The sequence below is a fragment of the Gossypium raimondii genome, chromosome 8 (assembly GCF_025698545.1).
Source record: "Gossypium raimondii isolate GPD5lz chromosome 8, ASM2569854v1, whole genome shotgun sequence".
NCBI lineage: Eukaryota > Viridiplantae > Streptophyta > Magnoliopsida > Malvales > Malvaceae > Gossypium > Gossypium raimondii.
In genome coordinates, this window is record NC_068572.1 from 59,090,273 (window position 1) to 59,106,522 (window position 16,250).

At 35.0% G+C, this 16,250-nt stretch overlaps 2 protein-coding genes across 4 annotated transcripts; one reads left to right on the forward strand and one right to left on the reverse strand.

The window, feature by feature from the left end:
- Window positions 1-494: 494 nt before the first annotated feature.
- LOC105792609 (uncharacterized) lies at window positions 495-12,443 on the reverse strand. 3 transcript variants are annotated; one of them, XM_012621258.2, is made up of 32 exons: window positions 12,199-12,439; window positions 11,886-11,973; window positions 10,969-11,077; window positions 10,694-10,792; window positions 10,461-10,503; window positions 10,021-10,092; window positions 9,818-9,913; window positions 9,438-9,674; window positions 8,972-9,155; window positions 8,385-8,496; window positions 8,206-8,292; window positions 7,981-8,119; window positions 7,588-7,684; window positions 7,415-7,477; window positions 7,230-7,339; window positions 7,004-7,108; window positions 6,389-6,462; window positions 6,186-6,261; window positions 5,867-6,091; window positions 5,406-5,477; window positions 4,906-4,977; window positions 4,760-4,824; window positions 4,556-4,658; window positions 4,336-4,467; window positions 3,568-3,711; window positions 2,603-2,710; window positions 2,475-2,525; window positions 2,335-2,412; window positions 2,146-2,259; window positions 1,659-1,837; window positions 1,469-1,538; window positions 495-1,233 (listed from the first exon to the last, which is right to left on the reverse strand). In XM_012621258.2, the coding sequence occupies exons 1-32, from the start codon at window positions 12,283-12,285 to the stop codon at window positions 1,045-1,047; spliced, it is 3,480 nt and encodes a 1,159-aa protein (XP_012476712.1). In that variant the 5' UTR covers window positions 12,286-12,439; the 3' UTR covers window positions 495-1,044. The 3 variants fall into 3 exon arrangements, 1 of the variants encoding a protein (XP_012476712.1); XR_008198540.1 differs by lacking the exons at window positions 495-1,233; window positions 1,469-1,538; window positions 1,659-1,837; ... (1 more) ...; window positions 2,335-2,412; window positions 2,475-2,525 and having other exon boundaries at window positions 3,568-3,704; XR_008198541.1 differs by lacking the exons at window positions 495-1,233; window positions 1,469-1,538; window positions 1,659-1,837; ... (15 more) ...; window positions 7,415-7,477; window positions 7,588-7,684 and having other exon boundaries at window positions 8,057-8,119; window positions 8,385-8,440; window positions 12,199-12,443.
- Window positions 12,444-12,499: 56 nt separating this feature from the next.
- Window positions 12,500-16,242, forward strand: LOC105792610 (uncharacterized). Its single transcript, XM_012621263.2, has 9 exons — window positions 12,500-12,818; window positions 13,317-13,679; window positions 14,047-14,248; window positions 14,547-14,615; window positions 14,863-14,940; window positions 15,099-15,176; window positions 15,349-15,399; window positions 15,618-15,845; window positions 15,941-16,242. Exons 1-9 carry the CDS (start codon window positions 12,769-12,771, stop codon window positions 16,058-16,060), a joined length of 1,239 nt encoding a protein of 412 aa, XP_012476717.1. The 5' UTR covers window positions 12,500-12,768; the 3' UTR covers window positions 16,061-16,242.
- The last annotated feature ends 8 nt before the right edge of the window (window positions 16,243-16,250 follow it).

The following is a 16,250-nucleotide window of genomic DNA, read 5'->3' on the forward strand; positions in this document are numbered from 1 at the left end:
AAATCAACATCTCGACATAGCTCAATCCAACTTAGATATTCTTGCAAATAGAGATGAACAAGAACAAGACCTATTAACTCGACCACAGCTTCAAGCAACCCTGGATTAGCTGCAAACTGGTGCACAACAACCATTCCCTCAACCACAACCATAACCAAGTCGTCACTTTAACGAAAGGGCTCGATTATGTAAACTTTTCTTCCTGAATTTAGTTTATTTTTTATTTTTTTAATTTTTACCAAGGGTTTTTGAACACTTTTGTCCCTTCTAAAAATTAAATTATTCATTTAACCCTAATAATAAATTATGCATCTCTTATAAATTTATCTTTATTTACCTTTTACTCAATTAAAATAATATCCAATTAACTCGTAACACCAAACCCAACCAAACCCAACCTGAAATTTTAAATTATTATAGATACATGAAGAAAAATAAGGTTAATCTTACTTTTTTTCCCTTCATCTATTTTACTCTGAAATGAACTCCTAATATAAATAAGAGGAAAAAATGAGTACCCCAAATATCAATTATTTATATAGTTTGTACAAAAAAGTAGGCTGGATCTTCTCCATATCAAGCAATCACAATGTACTTTGCATGCAAGCTTTGCATCTAATTTAAAGTTCTTAAATTACAAACCACGGCGAATTCGGATAAAGAACCGAGTACTTAGCCCTTCTGATGATGTAAAAGCTGTAACAGCCTACAACCATGAGGATCAAACTCCATTCGTCAGAGGGATGCACCTCAAAACCACAAGATGTGATGCTTCCATCTACCCATTGGAGTCGAAAAAAGACCAGCGAAATCGAAACCAGTCATTCCTCTTGTTCTGTCAATTCTGCAAAGGTACTATGTCTTCACAGTCAAGCTGTTTCGCACCATTGATCTTCACTCCGCTAATTCTACAGAACATCAACAAGTATTGACAGAATCCTAAAAATCGGTAATCTCTTTTGATTCCAGTTTTTCTTCTCCATTTTTTATCATACAAAGAATGATATGGCAAAATTATCTGGCAACATTGTAAAAGATCCCACATCATATTGTTCGCAGAAACCCCCGAACTTCTACCAGAAAGCTGTTTAAGTTCTTCCTAAATCTCTGGTAGTTGACACGGTCTAGCCTAAAAGCAAGATGGTTTGAACTTGTGAGTGAGTGCAATGCATTTGCCAGTCTTGATTTGAGTGCTGGATTTGTCTGCCTCTCAATTAACTCATTGCCTAATTTCTGCAGAAGAAGCAATGCAATAACATGAGAATGTTCATATTTTGCCAAAGCAGAATTCTAGGACATTTAATAACACAGGCACAAATAGCACGGGAAGTTTAATAACTATACATGCAGTATCTATTAATATAATGAAATCAAGTGCTTGAAGGCCAGATCGTAGCTCTCCAAGATCACTGAATTATTAAAACATGCACCAATAACCATTATAATTATCAAGAAATTGAAGGAAAACCTGGTATAGGCCTTGCTCACAAAGGATCAACGGAAGGAGAGCATCTGCTGCAGCGCTAACCAGATCAGGACTGAAATTACAAACAAATTAAGGTACAATCATATGGAAAACCAAAAGGATCGATCAGGCATCAAATGTTCACTTGCACTTGTTCATGTAAAGCTTATTACAGAAATTAGCTTCTAAATACCTGTAATCTTCAAAAAGGAGCAATTGCAATAAGGAACGTAGAAACTGGCTGAAAATTCCTTCGGGTGAATTTCCATGTCCTGCAGAAACCAATCCAGTTTTACCCGCACAGATCTCCCGATAGTTGTATGCAGCAAGAGCTTTCAGAGCTCCCAAGCACATGCTAACTACTTCTAAGTCCTGTATAATCAATGAAAAAAATTGAAAATAACTATGCTTGAGATGGTAAAAGTACAAATTCTATCTTTCAAGAAAACTTGCAAAACAATGTTCATAATGCGGAAAAATAAAGAAAGCCAAACAAATTCCAGACGAGTCAAATATAAAGGCCCCACCTAACTCCTCTGTCTTACACTACCCAACTCGGATAGTGGAGAAATATGGAGTTCACGCAGCGGGAGAGGGGGTGTTAGAAGACTGTGTTTGGCCAGCAAGGTGAAAAGTGGAAAACATTAACATCATAAGTGATAATATGGGTAGTACTTTACCTGATGGTGAAGTCCAAAATCCAGAGTTCCTATAATATGAGCAAATGCCTCACTGTTTAATTGTGCAAGTGTTTCAGGGTACACCTCCACAATATGTGACAGAAGTGAGAAGTACTGCAGAATAAACACTAATAATTAGCTTCCAGAAAAGAACATGGGCTACTTCATTGAAATGGATAGACTACATACATCATGACAAAGTTTTGGGTATTTCAGCAGCTCCAAAGATATCAAAGGAGTGACTATGTGAAGGCCAAAGAATACAACCTGCAAGAGGAACATCAAACACCATTCTGGAGATTTAACAACAGTAACAATGAATTACTAACCTGAGATATATTAATGCCTGTAGCTTCAATGGAATCTGATGAGAAATCAACCTACAAAAAATGGTCAATGTTAAGTGATAAATCTTACACCCAACGTAAGAATCAACTGGAAAAGGACTTAAACCTACCAGATCTTTTGAACAAAGACTTGAAAGAAGTTGAAGAAGAGCACGCAAATCTTTGTATTTCTCGGTCTTGGCCTCACTAAGTAAAGTGCTTGAAAGACTTATTGATATCTGAAAATGAAAAATCTTTGCAGAGTTGTAAACGGTACAGTACATCATTGGTGACAAAGGTGAATAGTACACTAAGAGTGGCAGGAGCAAGGATTATCCGGAAGAATGAAGGAAAACTAAAAAAGTCATGTTGAAGTATTAATGAACCCTTGCCCTTGAAGAGTTCACTATCTTGAATAACTTTGGTTCAACAAACATGGATTTCAAAACCCAAATAAAAGAACTTTAGTATTCTGGAAAAACCATAAGCACCGGGAACCACTATCAAAGTGAACTCTTGTGTGAAACTATACTTGATAAAGAAGTCTTCAAAAAAGATTTTTTGCTTTCTAGTAATGGTAATACCACAATAAAGCAAACTAACAGGAAAATAAGATAAGAGGAAGGCAAAGGAAATCTCTCCATGGTATTGCTAGCATAAAAGTTTTAAAAGCAACAATATAATTGGCACAATATTAGAAATTACTTCCACTACTTTGGGAGTATGCTAAAAGTTCTAGCATTGGAACTAAACTGAACTACACTACAGAGCTAAATAAATATCCTTTTCTGAAAATAGCCACAAAAATAGTTCTTACAGCTCGAAACAATGAAAATATTATCTAGCATGAAGATATTCTTCTTTTTGCATGATCATTGAGTTCTTTTTTAAATTTCAGAAGCTTTTAACATAAAATGCAAGAATACCCCCACAAAAATAGACAGAGAGGGCAACTACAGATATGGATAATTAAAATAGGTACCTCCATAGTTGAAATGTCACTTAAGCAGAAATTTTAAGATGGAGATAATAAAGAGACAGTGAACTTTAATCAGAGCACTGTGGGAAATTTTTAAGGAGTTTGAACAAAAATTACCTTTCCAATATTGTGTGACGAGTAAAGCTGGAGCAAACGCATGCAGAAATCAATTACAGAAGCAGTTTCTCGAGACTCTAGATAGGATATTTGTCCATCCACCCAGTCAACAACAAATTTGAGTAGCAGGTATACAACTGTAGACTATGCAATAATTAAAGATTAGTATAAAAACTCCCTATGTTTCTAATGAAGTTAAGTTTCATTACAGGTTAAACAGGAATAGGAAAAAGCAGAATCAATTCACCAGAAATGAAGTCATCAGAAGCCAAAATTGGTAGAAAGAAAAACTAAATCACTTCTTGTGGTGTTAAGTAGCTAACAACATTCTAAAGCTATGCTACTTCGACTCTACATTTTCCATGAACCCAACTCAGATGCATATCCATATATTAGTATGGGTATATGACCCTCCAAGGACCCTCAAAAACTTGAAAAAGAAAAAATTGAACAGGCACATGTCTGGCAAGTACCTATACACGGCACTAACACCTGGTCCAAGTAACATAGTTCAGAAGTAAATTGCAAATAAATAACATTAACTTGGACCAATAACTAGGTTTCCACATAAACAGAGACATATTGCTCCCCGTAAATTAAAATAAATTGGATTTACAGAGTGGAAGATTTCTATAGAGAGCTAATTAACTTTTAGATACCTGCTTAAGTGATAAAAAAAAAAAAAAAGATAAAAACTGTAGTTTCATGGAAAAATATGCTTCAGAACATGATCTACCAAAAAAGAAAAAGGATGGAATTATGTAATACCTCATCCTTGTAAACTTCGAGAAGAAGTAGCACAGGGTTCATTACAGAGATACCAATCTCATACATCGCTCTTTGTCTTCTAGGTCCTGCAGCAGCAGCAGCTCCACGAAGCCTCTCCAACAAGCAACTAACCTACATAACGTCCATGACTTAAATGAAAAACTACTCCAAGTGACTAAATAATTAATAAGATTTTACAATTAATGTTTTATATCCTTACCGACATGATGATATCCGGTTGGTGTGCAACGCTTTTGAGATCACTTCTGTTAGATAGTTCCACCAGATAGGTTGTCATATGACCCATGAGACCCTTTACATATCTTTGAAAACAATGAAAGGACATTAGGCCATTAGCAGCTCAAGTTTTACGACAAAAAAGGCAAAGGGCAATCCCTTCATGCCCCAAAAACGCAAGACTTACTGATTTGCAGCCTCTGAATTTCTCAGTCCAGAAGCAGAGAGAACAAGGGTCTGAGCCAGTGAGCGCTGGATCAGGAGAAAAAGGCATTATACTACACAAATAGGAGCAATGATAGGTATGGAAGAAGAGTTATAGCATATTCTTACCTGATTGGCAGAACTCAACAAGAACAAACTTTTCTCATTTGTAAAAGCATTTGCTAGGTCACGCCATGAATCCTGCAAAACATAGATTAGATTTACCTAGCTCAAGTTAACCATAATTTTATGTGATAATTGCAGGTTCTGGGAATCCATCAATTAAATAGGAATATAAAGATGTACAAATACGTTTGACTTAATATTCAACATAAACTAATTGAATTTATTCTATGTAATTAAGTTTCTGCACAAACCTTCTAAGAATTACACTTTTAACATCAACAGGAACAGCCTTGGGATTTTTTTTTTTTTTTTGAGGGGGGGGGGAGGCAGAAGGATAACCACGCGGTGTAGAAGAACAAAATAGAGAAAGATGTAAAAGGCAGGCAACTCCAAAGTTTATAACAAAACTTAATAGAAATCTGAAAGTCAGTGCAAACACTATGGGACAGATCTGATACGGTTAATGCATTTCAAAGGTAAATATGAAATCACATGGGACTCACCAATGAAACAAGCTGATAACAAATGGTTTTCCGGCGAACTAGAGTGTGAAGCAGATGGTGGCAAGTAAGACCCTGGGTAAAGAGGAAGGAAAAACAAAAGAAGCATCAATTACTCCGTTGATAACATATTAAAATTAGGGACAATATAGAATATAAAAAGCATAACATAAGAAAGTCTGAGTAACAATTTCCATAATCAAGCTTTTAGCATAGCTCACAGATCATCAAAGGAGACAAAGCATCATCACACTTCTTGTAACTTAAAAATATTGAACATTTGAACTCGTAACAAACTAAATGAAATTTTGCAAAATTCAGCATTATGGAATCAACATGGTTGCATTCCTGCCTATAACAAGCAACATGCTCCCTCCAAAAATAACAAGAGAACTGAAGGGACACCAGGTAGATGTCAAACAATAGACAAGAAAGATTTACAAGAAAAAGGTTAAATCTTATACCTGCAAATCCTTCTCCCCAGGGTATGACATCAATGTCATCGCAGAGATGCGAACAATAATGTTTAGAACAACTTGTCCCTGATTGTGTTCTCCAAAAAAATTTAATAAAGCTTTTCTAGAGTTTATTGACTGATGCTGCTTCTGATAATCATTACTTAGGCAGTTAGCTTCTTCAAGAGGCATTAGGTATGTATGAGACCATCGTGCCAGAAACCATATGACAGCCTATACATGGCATCAAGATAATCAAGTTAGAGGAACAAGGGTTAAGGTAACACACTACAAACAAGTTTAACGTGCTAGAGAAAGGAAATCTTACCTCCATAAGTCGAGGACTGAAAATAGCCGCTCTTACTTCTGGATCCATGCTCTGTTCAGCAAACCTTATAATTGAACTGCATGAAATGAAAACGACCATCGAAAAGAACTATGTCATATATCAATTAGTGATAAATGAGTAAAAAAATAGATAAAATCAAGACGCTTCCATAAGAAAGTAACAAAAAGAAAGTGAAATTGTACCCCGAGAGAACAACAACAGGATGCTTTTCGGCTTCTACAATGTCAACAAAGTTAGTTTGTATGGCAGTTGGTACCTAAGTCAAATAACAGAACAAGAATCAATTCCAAGTAAGACAAATGGCTTGTTTAAGGTACAATAAGCTTAGAAATTTAAACATAAAACAGCACATTAAATGCTAGTAGAAACACCTTAACTTCTGGGAGAAAAATATAGGCACCTTTCTAGGAGAAGAAAATGAAACACGACAATCTAAAACCAAGGGACCTACCCAGTACTCAATTAGCCATACTGACTTTAATATCCCACATCATAACGAGAAAAGCCATTGATCACTGTTTACAGTAATATATTCTGAAGATCAACACGTGTGGAATAAATCAAATCAAAATGTTCAAATAGATTAGTTACAATCCCTATAACTGCTGAGATATTCCACAAGGGCAATTAATTTGACAATAGTTAATATACCATATGAATAATGACAATGAATATAGAATCAAGACACAAAAGATTACAATTGGAATGGGGAAAAAAATTATGCTCTCACATACACAAACAATAAATCCTCTTGCATAACAAAGCTTTGGAATATGTAGAAAAGAAAAAGAAATTACCAAAGGCGTTTCTCCCTCTCCTTCATCAGCAAGTACATGTCCAGTTATTAACAATAGCGAGTAAAGTTCTTCCAAAGTTTCAGTAGGATCAATAATGCCTCTTCCCTACACGCAAACAAAGTAACTTTAAGGGAAAAAAACAAAGAGATCCGTGCAACAGCATCTCAATAAAATCTAATGTGCCAGGGAAATCAGTTTTTTGGGGGGTTGAATGTGAAAAGAGCACCTGATGAAGCCGTGCAAAACGCTCAGAAAACAGTCTTGTGAGCAGAGGAATTGTGACATCAATTGCTGCTCTTGCTATGAGAGCATACGAACTTAATCTTTCATCCATTGCTGCAAGGAACCACAACAACAATGTTGAATAGTGTTCATCCAAAAATGAGATAATGAAGAAGTCTCTTTCCTTACCAGAAATAGAAGCCTGAAGATAGTCAGAATCACCTTCATCATTTGTCACTGAAGCAGAAGCCACTATATCTCAACCAAACAAAAAAATGTTACATTCACTGGTAAAAGAGCAGAATGTTGAATAACAAGTGCACTGTAGTGAAGCAACACAATCAGTAAGATATTATGATTACCTTTTAGCTCAGACTCTACAATCATGGCAAAGAGATTTGCAGCAGCATGTTTCCCTTCCGAAGGAAGCGATGCATCACCACCACTACCATCCATAGGCTAACAAGTAAAACACATTTTAATACAATGGCCACCACCAAATGAAGTTACAAATGATTTATTCACACTAAAGCAATCAATTCTTCCGAATCTGAAAAACTAAAACGACCTAAACATGAAATGATCCAAACCCAAAAAGGATCCAGAAGTTTTAAGACTTGACCTAAAATGACCAGACTCACCCAATATATAGGTCCTGTTCACACTAAAAAATGTCCTAGTAGAAACTGAAATAAACTGATAGATTATTGCAAGACAACAAAATATAGACATTCTAGCAAGCTAGAACAACGTACCACAAGTAGAATAGTCCATGTATCTAACAAGAGATCTCTGGCCTCCCAGCTCCAAGTCTCCTCATCAGTATTATTAGTCATGAGAACTTTAACAACTTCACACATCAAGGTGGACAGCAAGGTAAAAGTACCATAAGGCCTGAGCAGCAAAGCAATAAGATAATATTGTTTCAGGACTAGACAAAGAATAAAGTAAAATAAAATGACTAGCATCATATTACTTACCTTATGGCTTTCAAGAGTTGATCAAACACAAAAGGAGTTGTAGCAGTTGCAATAGAGAGCAATGCACGGCAACCATCGAGCATCTCACTAGATAATACAGTAGAAACCTTGTCACTTCATGGCAAGCTTATAAACATAGAAGTCGATGTTCAACTGAAGAGCGAATATGGAAAACCAACCTTTCACTTTTCCCCTCTTCAATAGCTTTTGAAACAACATCAGGAGGATCTATCCACTGTAATATACCAGATAGCAGTTGTAGCAAATGATTCTCTTGCATTTTCCCACTATCTAAAATTATTTAATAAAATTAATCTGTTAAAACCTTAAATTTAACCAAGGACCCTGGCTAACAAGAAATAAATTGGAAAACAAACTTCAAAGATTTTAGTTTTAGAAATAAATGGATTTTTTATCTCACAATTCGCATGGTTCTAGTCAAACTGTTTAGTTTCAGCAAGACAAAAAAGCTTTCCAACATAAGGAATCTGTTATGTTAACATACCATAACTTCATTCATTCTATTCAATTTCAAGCAAAGCAAGTACATGAACAATTTGACCTGAACAATAAGTAAGACACTGACATTGTAATTGCACAGCAATAAGTACACAAAGCGACTAATGGTCATCAATTATATACTTCAAGAGATTCATCAAACAACTGGAACAAATATTATACCAAAGAAGCAATAAATATATATTTAATACAAGATACAAATAGAACAAATAATAATCAACATAAAGGTATTAAATGAAACACATACCAGAAGGAAATATGGTTCCTGCCAAAGAGCATAACTGTACAATTAGCTTTCGAGCAGAGACTGCAATAGGGCAATCAATCCAATAACCTTCACGGGAAAACTTCTGTCTAAGAGCTGAATATAAGCTGAGCAGCCAACTAACATGGCCACTTGAGATTAAAACATCAAACCACGCAGGCCCAGGCTACATAAAATTGCACCAAAAACGAGAATCAACATGATTTGTGCAAGTAAATTACTCAAATACAGCATCTAAAAAACATTGAATCTCTTTGCAATAGGTTAGAACAAATATTGTACATTTGGTTGATCACAGTATTCTCCTATTTGGAAGTCTCCAAAGGATTACAGATGCCAAGGCATTCATATTATCTTCCATGAAGATGTAAAAATGGAATGTTTCAAAGTTAAGGTGCGTGCATGTGTGTGCAAGCAGAGCCAATATCAGATACTCCAAATAACATACCTGCACTAAGACACATTCAGACCTCTTAGATGAAGCATTGTCATGTCTAACTCCAGCTGAAAAAACATCGATACCGGCTTTCATGCTGGTTGGATCACTCCGAAACTCCCAATTCAGAATTTGAAGCATGAGCCGTAGTGCAGCAGTACAAACTTTAACCTCAGGTATCACAGCATTAGGTTCCATTATTTTGTTTGTGACGCTTAAAGCAGCATCTCGTGCCCAACAGTAGAACATCTATGAATCAAAACACATGTAAGGGTTGGACAAGTAAAAATGTCAAGTTAAAAGGAACCTCTGCAGATACACTAGCCTATCCTTTGACGGAAACATCAATAAACCAGTGGTACTAACGCAAGGTACAGAGAAATTGAAGGAACCTTCAAATAGTTTAGCTCTAATGATGTCCGACACTGCTCGTGAAATTCCCTGGGAAGACCCATGACACTTGAAGTAGAAGGTGAAAATTCAGAAACCTAAAAGAAGAAAGTGGAGTGTAAAATCTAAAGCAGTGTAAAATATAAAGCACATAATACAATATAGAACAAAAGACCAATTAGAATCCTAAAAAGTCTCTGCATACCAAAGATTCTAAGAAATTCACTCCTATGAACTGCACATCCACTCCATGAGCTCCAAGAATGGCCTGGTTAACCTGTAGTCATGAAACTTTTAAGACATTCCTATTCACAACTGGTGGCCTAAAATGAGTTCCAACAGTAGAAAAACTTGACGTAGTTCAAGTTTTATGAGATATTACTTATATACTAAACCACATACAGCTTAGAGGTAAACATAAATAAATAAGTTTACTTTGTCACCCTCCAAAATGTTATTGAACCTCTGCAACTCTATGTAATAGAGAGAGAGGGATATAAGCAGAACATATATGATCTATATCTTTCTTTAAGTAACTAAGCATGTAAAATAAACAAATAGAACATCATTAGAAAGACAACATGTAAGTTAAACCACAACTACATCAGCAGAAAGGATAATGGATGATGACAATGGGACTCATACCTGATAAAAGAATGCCTCCTTCTCAGCTTCTGTAAAGTCAAGCCTACAAATAAAATATTCATTTAAATAATTACAATGTTCCAATATCTCGGAGCATATGTGAAATTCAATAGCAATGTCTTGAATGTTACTTAAATCTTAATGAAATGAAGCAAGCAATATTCCTGAGAACAAAGGTCATAATTGCTAGTATGCATATGCACATGTTACATTTGGAAGCTCATGCAACCTACCAGCCTCTTTTCATCAATTGAGCAGCCACAGAAGACACCTTTGCTTGGACATAGCCCTCTGGTGAACTAGCATGTTGCATAACAAAGCACAGACAGAAACTGCAAACCAAAAACAGAATTTAATTGGAAAAAGAAAAGGCATAAGCGACAAAACAAACAGAGGCAATTTTTAATTGAAAAAGACAAACTTTTGTGCCTTGCTTAATGCTGACACTACTCTGTTCTAAAAATAGCAATACTTCAGCATAATGTAATCTTCAAAAGGTTGATGGTACCTAATCAAACTTCTCCTTTCTTCATTGGAAAGAAAACTCCATTCTCTGATAGCTGCATCTCGAATGGCTGCAGCAGCCTGAAACCTTGCATTGGGCACCTGAGAATTTTCTGAATAATAAAAGTGAATTTTAGCATGAAATATTAGATAGCTAACCATATAAACTATATTAAGCAGGGAAATCTCGCCAGGTTCTGGTACAGAATGTTTCAAGCTTACTGAACAAAGGTCAAATGACCATCACAACCAGTAGAAAATACACCTTCAATAGTGATCATTACCGTCGTGAACCAGATAAGAAAGACAATCATTTCAAGACATTGAAAATTTGACTAAGGCATAACCTTTTTAAAAATAAAATAAAAACAACAGCCACAACTAGTATCCTTTCCAATAAGTGGAATAGTAAATGTTAGCGTCAACCCCTAGCACCAATCTAAACAAGATGAAACATGAGTGTAGAAACATAATGGGCATAAAATTCTATGAACAAAAAACCAGCAAAGAGATCAAACACTGCAATTCTATTCGCATATAAATAGTCTGTTAATACATCCCATAGAGTGCCTTCAACAACATTTGGCACATATAGAGTTTTCAACCAAATCATCATAGGCCACTACTAAAACAAACATAAAGCTTTCATTGGATCCACATACCACTTATGAGCGTCTTAAATACTGTCTAATGGTTGCTTTTGCAACCAAAAAGGTGTGGTTGGATACAGAAACGATACATGTATTTTGAATGATTTTACATTCTTAAAGGGTTAACCATATTTGAATCTGAACCACATTTCCACTTTTTCTTAGAACAGCAAAACTCCACTTTTTTATTAACTTTTTCAGGAGCCAAAAACTAAATACTATAAGAACTGCATTGAAACATTGGTATCTACATTCAGTTAGCTTAACTCACCAAGGATAAATCGACATGCTGTGTACGGTTGAGGCGACTGTGATAATGCCAATATCGTTGCCTCTGCCGCTGCTGGATTTATATGCATCTGCTCCCAAAACAAATGGAATACAATTAAGTGTTAAAAAGAACCCAAAACAAGTAGTAAAAAAACTTCACATTTTTCAACTAGTGAATAAAACAGAGAGTAAATTTCAGTCGCACCAGAGATTAAAAAAAAAAGCAAAAAAATAATAGATAAGTAAACGAAGCAAATGAAGTAATATGATAAAGCATCTACACAGTTACAATCTTAAGTGAGTAAAAGGTGAACCTGAATCGAAGTGCAAGCGACTTCGATGTTGCGCATGGTTGATTGAAGCTGACCCAAATCGGCGCCGCCATCGGAAAACCCTTGCATCCCTACTGAGATTTTTTATGAATAAAAAATAGGTTGAAGCGAATGGAAGCTCAAAGTTGATGTCTTGATGATGATGACAGGATAAACTTTGATGGGTTTTTCACATATTAATTAAAAAAATTTCTTTTTGGGGCTCTGGAGAGGGAAATTTCATGAAAAGTTGAAAAAATATATTTGCCTTTCAAATTACATATAAATGGAATTCTCTAATTCACCTGGGCTACTTGAAAAATAGTCTTGAATTGTAATTAGCGCAAAATCCAGTGCTTAAATGTAATTTTCCACTAATTGAACCCTAGTAAATGACGTCACTGGTTAAACCTCGTCAAAAAATAGAAAATTAAAAATAAAATATTGGCCTTTTTATCATCTCCAGAGACAAAGTTGCTACAAATTACTTTTTTTTTATTCTTTTCAAATTTCTTCTTCTATTTAAAGCTTCTTCTTCTTTTTTTGAGAAAATTCGTGGGATGAAGAAAGGCGATGGATCTGCTAAATCAGTTGGAGACAATTTTGGAATCTGATCCTCTCATGTGAGTTACCATATTTTGTTTCAAAAATTAGATCGTTCTTTAATTAACATTTATAAATTGATTATGTTAATTTTTGCATTATATCAGATTTCCTTTTTATTGGGTTATTAAGAAAATGGACGAAAATGAAAGAAATTGTTGTAAAACTTTCTTTCAAGATAAAACTGTACAACTCTAATCATCGAAATGAAAATTTAAATTTAAGAATACGAGCTGAATATAGTTGAAATAAAGATTTTTTTTTTTGCATTTGATTGAAATTTTATTTAGGGATTCATTTGTTGGGCTTTGGCAGTGTGTCTGTTCATTTGAGAACAAAAGGTAGAAGCTTTGGAATGTTTTTTTTTTTTTTTTTTGGTGAAGTAGCTTTGGAATGTTTAAAATAAAAAAGTGAAACATTAGAAATTTTGATTTTAATGTAAAGCAATATATATTTAATTTTCTTGTAGATGCATATATATATTCTTAATTTATAAGATTTTCTGTTCTTGAATTCAGAGATGAAGTGGGGCTTATTCACCCATCTCAGTTTATCACTCTCAGCAAAGAGTGCAGTGAATCCAGTAATTCATCCTCGGATGGTGCTTTCAGACCAGCAAATACGAAATTTTGGAATAGAGATCATAAGTTGGGAATTTCCACTGAGATTCTTCTTCCCGTGTGTAAAGCTGCAAAAAGTGCATTTATGGATGCGATGAAACAATATAAGACACATAGTGACTTATCGGTTAATAAGCGTGAGGATAAGAACATGGTTTATGGCCATTCATCATCTTGCCAATCTTTTGAAAGTGAAGTCATGAAGCACAGTAGAGCGCTTTTATTGTTAAGCTGTGATCTTGGCACAGCTTGGAATGCCAGGTTTTTGTAATTCCCATTTATATCTATGTCTTTACTTCTTCCATTAACTTGCAATTCGGATGCGAAATTCAATTTCCGGGAAGATGATTGGCAATTGTTACTCCCACTTATACCCTGCTACCAAATTCAATTCTCTGTTCATGGGCTAGTTTATTGGTTTTTCAAGGCTCGGTTTAAGTTCAATCTGACTAAGAATCAGGCATAAACTTCGAAAATGACCTAACCGTGCATTGAGATTATCTTTGCGTAACCACATGCTTAAAGTTTCAAAGCTCCTTATGCTTATGGTTATGGCATAGTTTTGCAAGTTTTATCTTTCATTATTGTTTCTTAGATCATGACCATAGTTTTTGTATCATGCCATTAGGAAGCTAGTTGTGTCGAAGAAGCAGCAGCTGCCAATGTTTACGGATGAACTTCACTTGTCTGCACTTGTTCTTTCTTATTCACATAAAAGTGAACAAGCTTGGAGTCACAGGCGGTGGGTGATCAAGATGATTTGTGAGAAATATTCGAATCTGCAACAGATCATAGCAAAAGAATCCGAGCTCGTTGAAAAAATAGCCGAGGTTTAATTAGCTTTCTCGAAGTAAATCCTTGATTTCTTTCTTTTCTTCTCTCTCAAGAAGTGGTTTACCTGAAAGTATTAACCTAGGGATTTCACTGCATTAAGCTGTTTGATTTCTCGTGTGCATCTTAGGTTGATAACCTATCAGAGTTCTTATGAATTTGTTAAAGATATTGTCATCTTTTTGTTTTTTTTCTTTGGTGGAATATATGTGTGTTTTTATTCATCGACCATCAATGGTTATACGATGCTTATGTGTCGAACTGCACTTAATGTAGTTCATATTTTTCTATATGCAGAGATCAAAAATGAACTATCGTGCTTGGAATCATCGCTGCTGGTTAGTTTCCTATATGACAAGAGAACAGGTTAGACGCTTAGATTATATGGATTATTGAATTGTTCTATAGTGTTGTACCACTATATCTAGGTCTCTTGCATTTATGTCCCCGGAAAAGCGAATAATTGATGGCTCTTGGCTGTATTTAACACTGATTTTTCAGAGGAGAGGCAGTGTTTTTTGGTTTTTAAATGCCAACATATTACGATTCAACATAGCATCCTTTTTTTAAGTTTCACATACATTGTCTTTTTGATGTAAATTTGAACTTTCAGATGCTTTACGAGTTAAAGAAATCCAGAGATTGGGCTGGGCTGCATGTTGCCGATAATTCATGTTTTCACTATCGCAGAGTAAGCTTCTATGTTTCAATCTAAACATATTTGTAGTTCAAAGAATAAAGGGAAAGTATATTATTTTACCTGTAGGAAATCAAAATCTTCATTAGTTTAATCCCATCAAGTCAAGTATTAATTTTTTTTCATGTAACTTACTGTACCTGGATTTGCAGCGGCTAATGCTCGGGATTTCAGAGAATAAACAAGGTGACGACCCTTCTTATGATGTAGAAAACTATCAAGTCGTGAAGGTAATTCCTTGGCAGACTCATGCAAATCTGCACTATCTTTTGTTGTCTTGGCTGATAAGAAAGAATAACGCATATGCTCAGGAGATGGATGCATTAGTCTTCCTTAATGCATTCTGAAACAATTTATCGATTATTTGCTTATTTGACCCCTTCAAAAATTTGTATTTGGCAGGAGGAACTTGATTTGAATGAAGCGTTAATAAAACGTTATATAGGGAGAGAGGTACGAGCTTATCTCCTAGTCTCTTCTTCAAATAAAAGACCATGAAGAGGGTTTCATACAGAATCAATGCACTTGTTCTTCGTAATTACATCATATTTACAGTCTATTTGAGCCAGATGACACTTTTTGGCCTAGTGTTATTTATGTAGCGTCCAATTTACGTATTCTTTCGTTCGATCCTTCAAAAAATTTTAGTTTATATTGTTCATCATTCACAGGCTCTCTGGCTTCATCGTCGTTTCCTGTCCCTTTGTTTGATACGGCATTTGATGACAACTACACATGGTATTTCATGCCATTCCACCAGCATGGATAACGAAATCAATATCTTTTTGGATAAAGAATTACGTCTCCTAGATTCCTGCTCGACAATTCAAGATACGGAATTCGAGGATTTCAAAGGACAAGCAATATATTCAACAATGTACTTTCTATGGTTGATAAAGGTAATACAAATTTCGCTTAAATCACGGTTTAAACTCTTCTTTTATTATTATTAATTTCTGGAAGCAACTAATTGTATGCACATATCATACATCAGCAAATTCCTGAATTTAGGAAGATTGAACTTCAAGAAAAGCTAAAAGCAGGAAACCTGAAGAACATACTACATAAGACATGTCCAGAAAGATCTTTCCTTTGGGATGTTTTGGAATTATAGGGAAAGCTTGAGCATGGAGGAGAGTTTAAAATGTTACCTATTTTGTAAGATGTTCATCAATGTTATCCGGATTCGAGATGATTAACATTTATGTATGCAACTAATTGTATCCATACCATCTATTATGCTTAATCATATATAAATATTCAATCCAATCAAATTATACGTTGAACTTCATTCAACTTTGGTT

Excerpts from the sequence above, each read along its gene's own strand:
- LOC105792609 (XM_012621258.2), bottom strand. The coding sequence starts at position 12,285 with ATGCAAGGGTTTTCCGATGGCGGCGCCGATTTGGGTCAGCTTCAATCA. Across the intron at positions 5,478-5,866 it reads CTGGGGAGAAGGATTTGCAG|GGTCTTACTTGCCACCATCT; the intron begins GTATAAGATTTA and ends CTCTTTACCCAG. Across the intron at positions 2,526-2,602 it reads GTCTTTGTTCAAAAGATCTG|GTTGATTTCTCATCAGATTC; the intron begins GTAGGTTTAAGT and ends CATTTTTTGTAG.
- LOC105792610 (XM_012621263.2), top strand. The coding sequence starts at position 12,769 with ATGGATCTGCTAAATCAGTTGGAGACAATTTTGGAATCTGATCCTCTC. Across the intron at positions 14,616-14,862 it reads CCTATATGACAAGAGAACAG|ATGCTTTACGAGTTAAAGAA; the intron begins GTTAGACGCTTA and ends TTGAACTTTCAG. Across the intron at positions 14,941-15,098 it reads CATGTTTTCACTATCGCAGA|CGGCTAATGCTCGGGATTTC; the intron begins GTAAGCTTCTAT and ends CTGGATTTGCAG.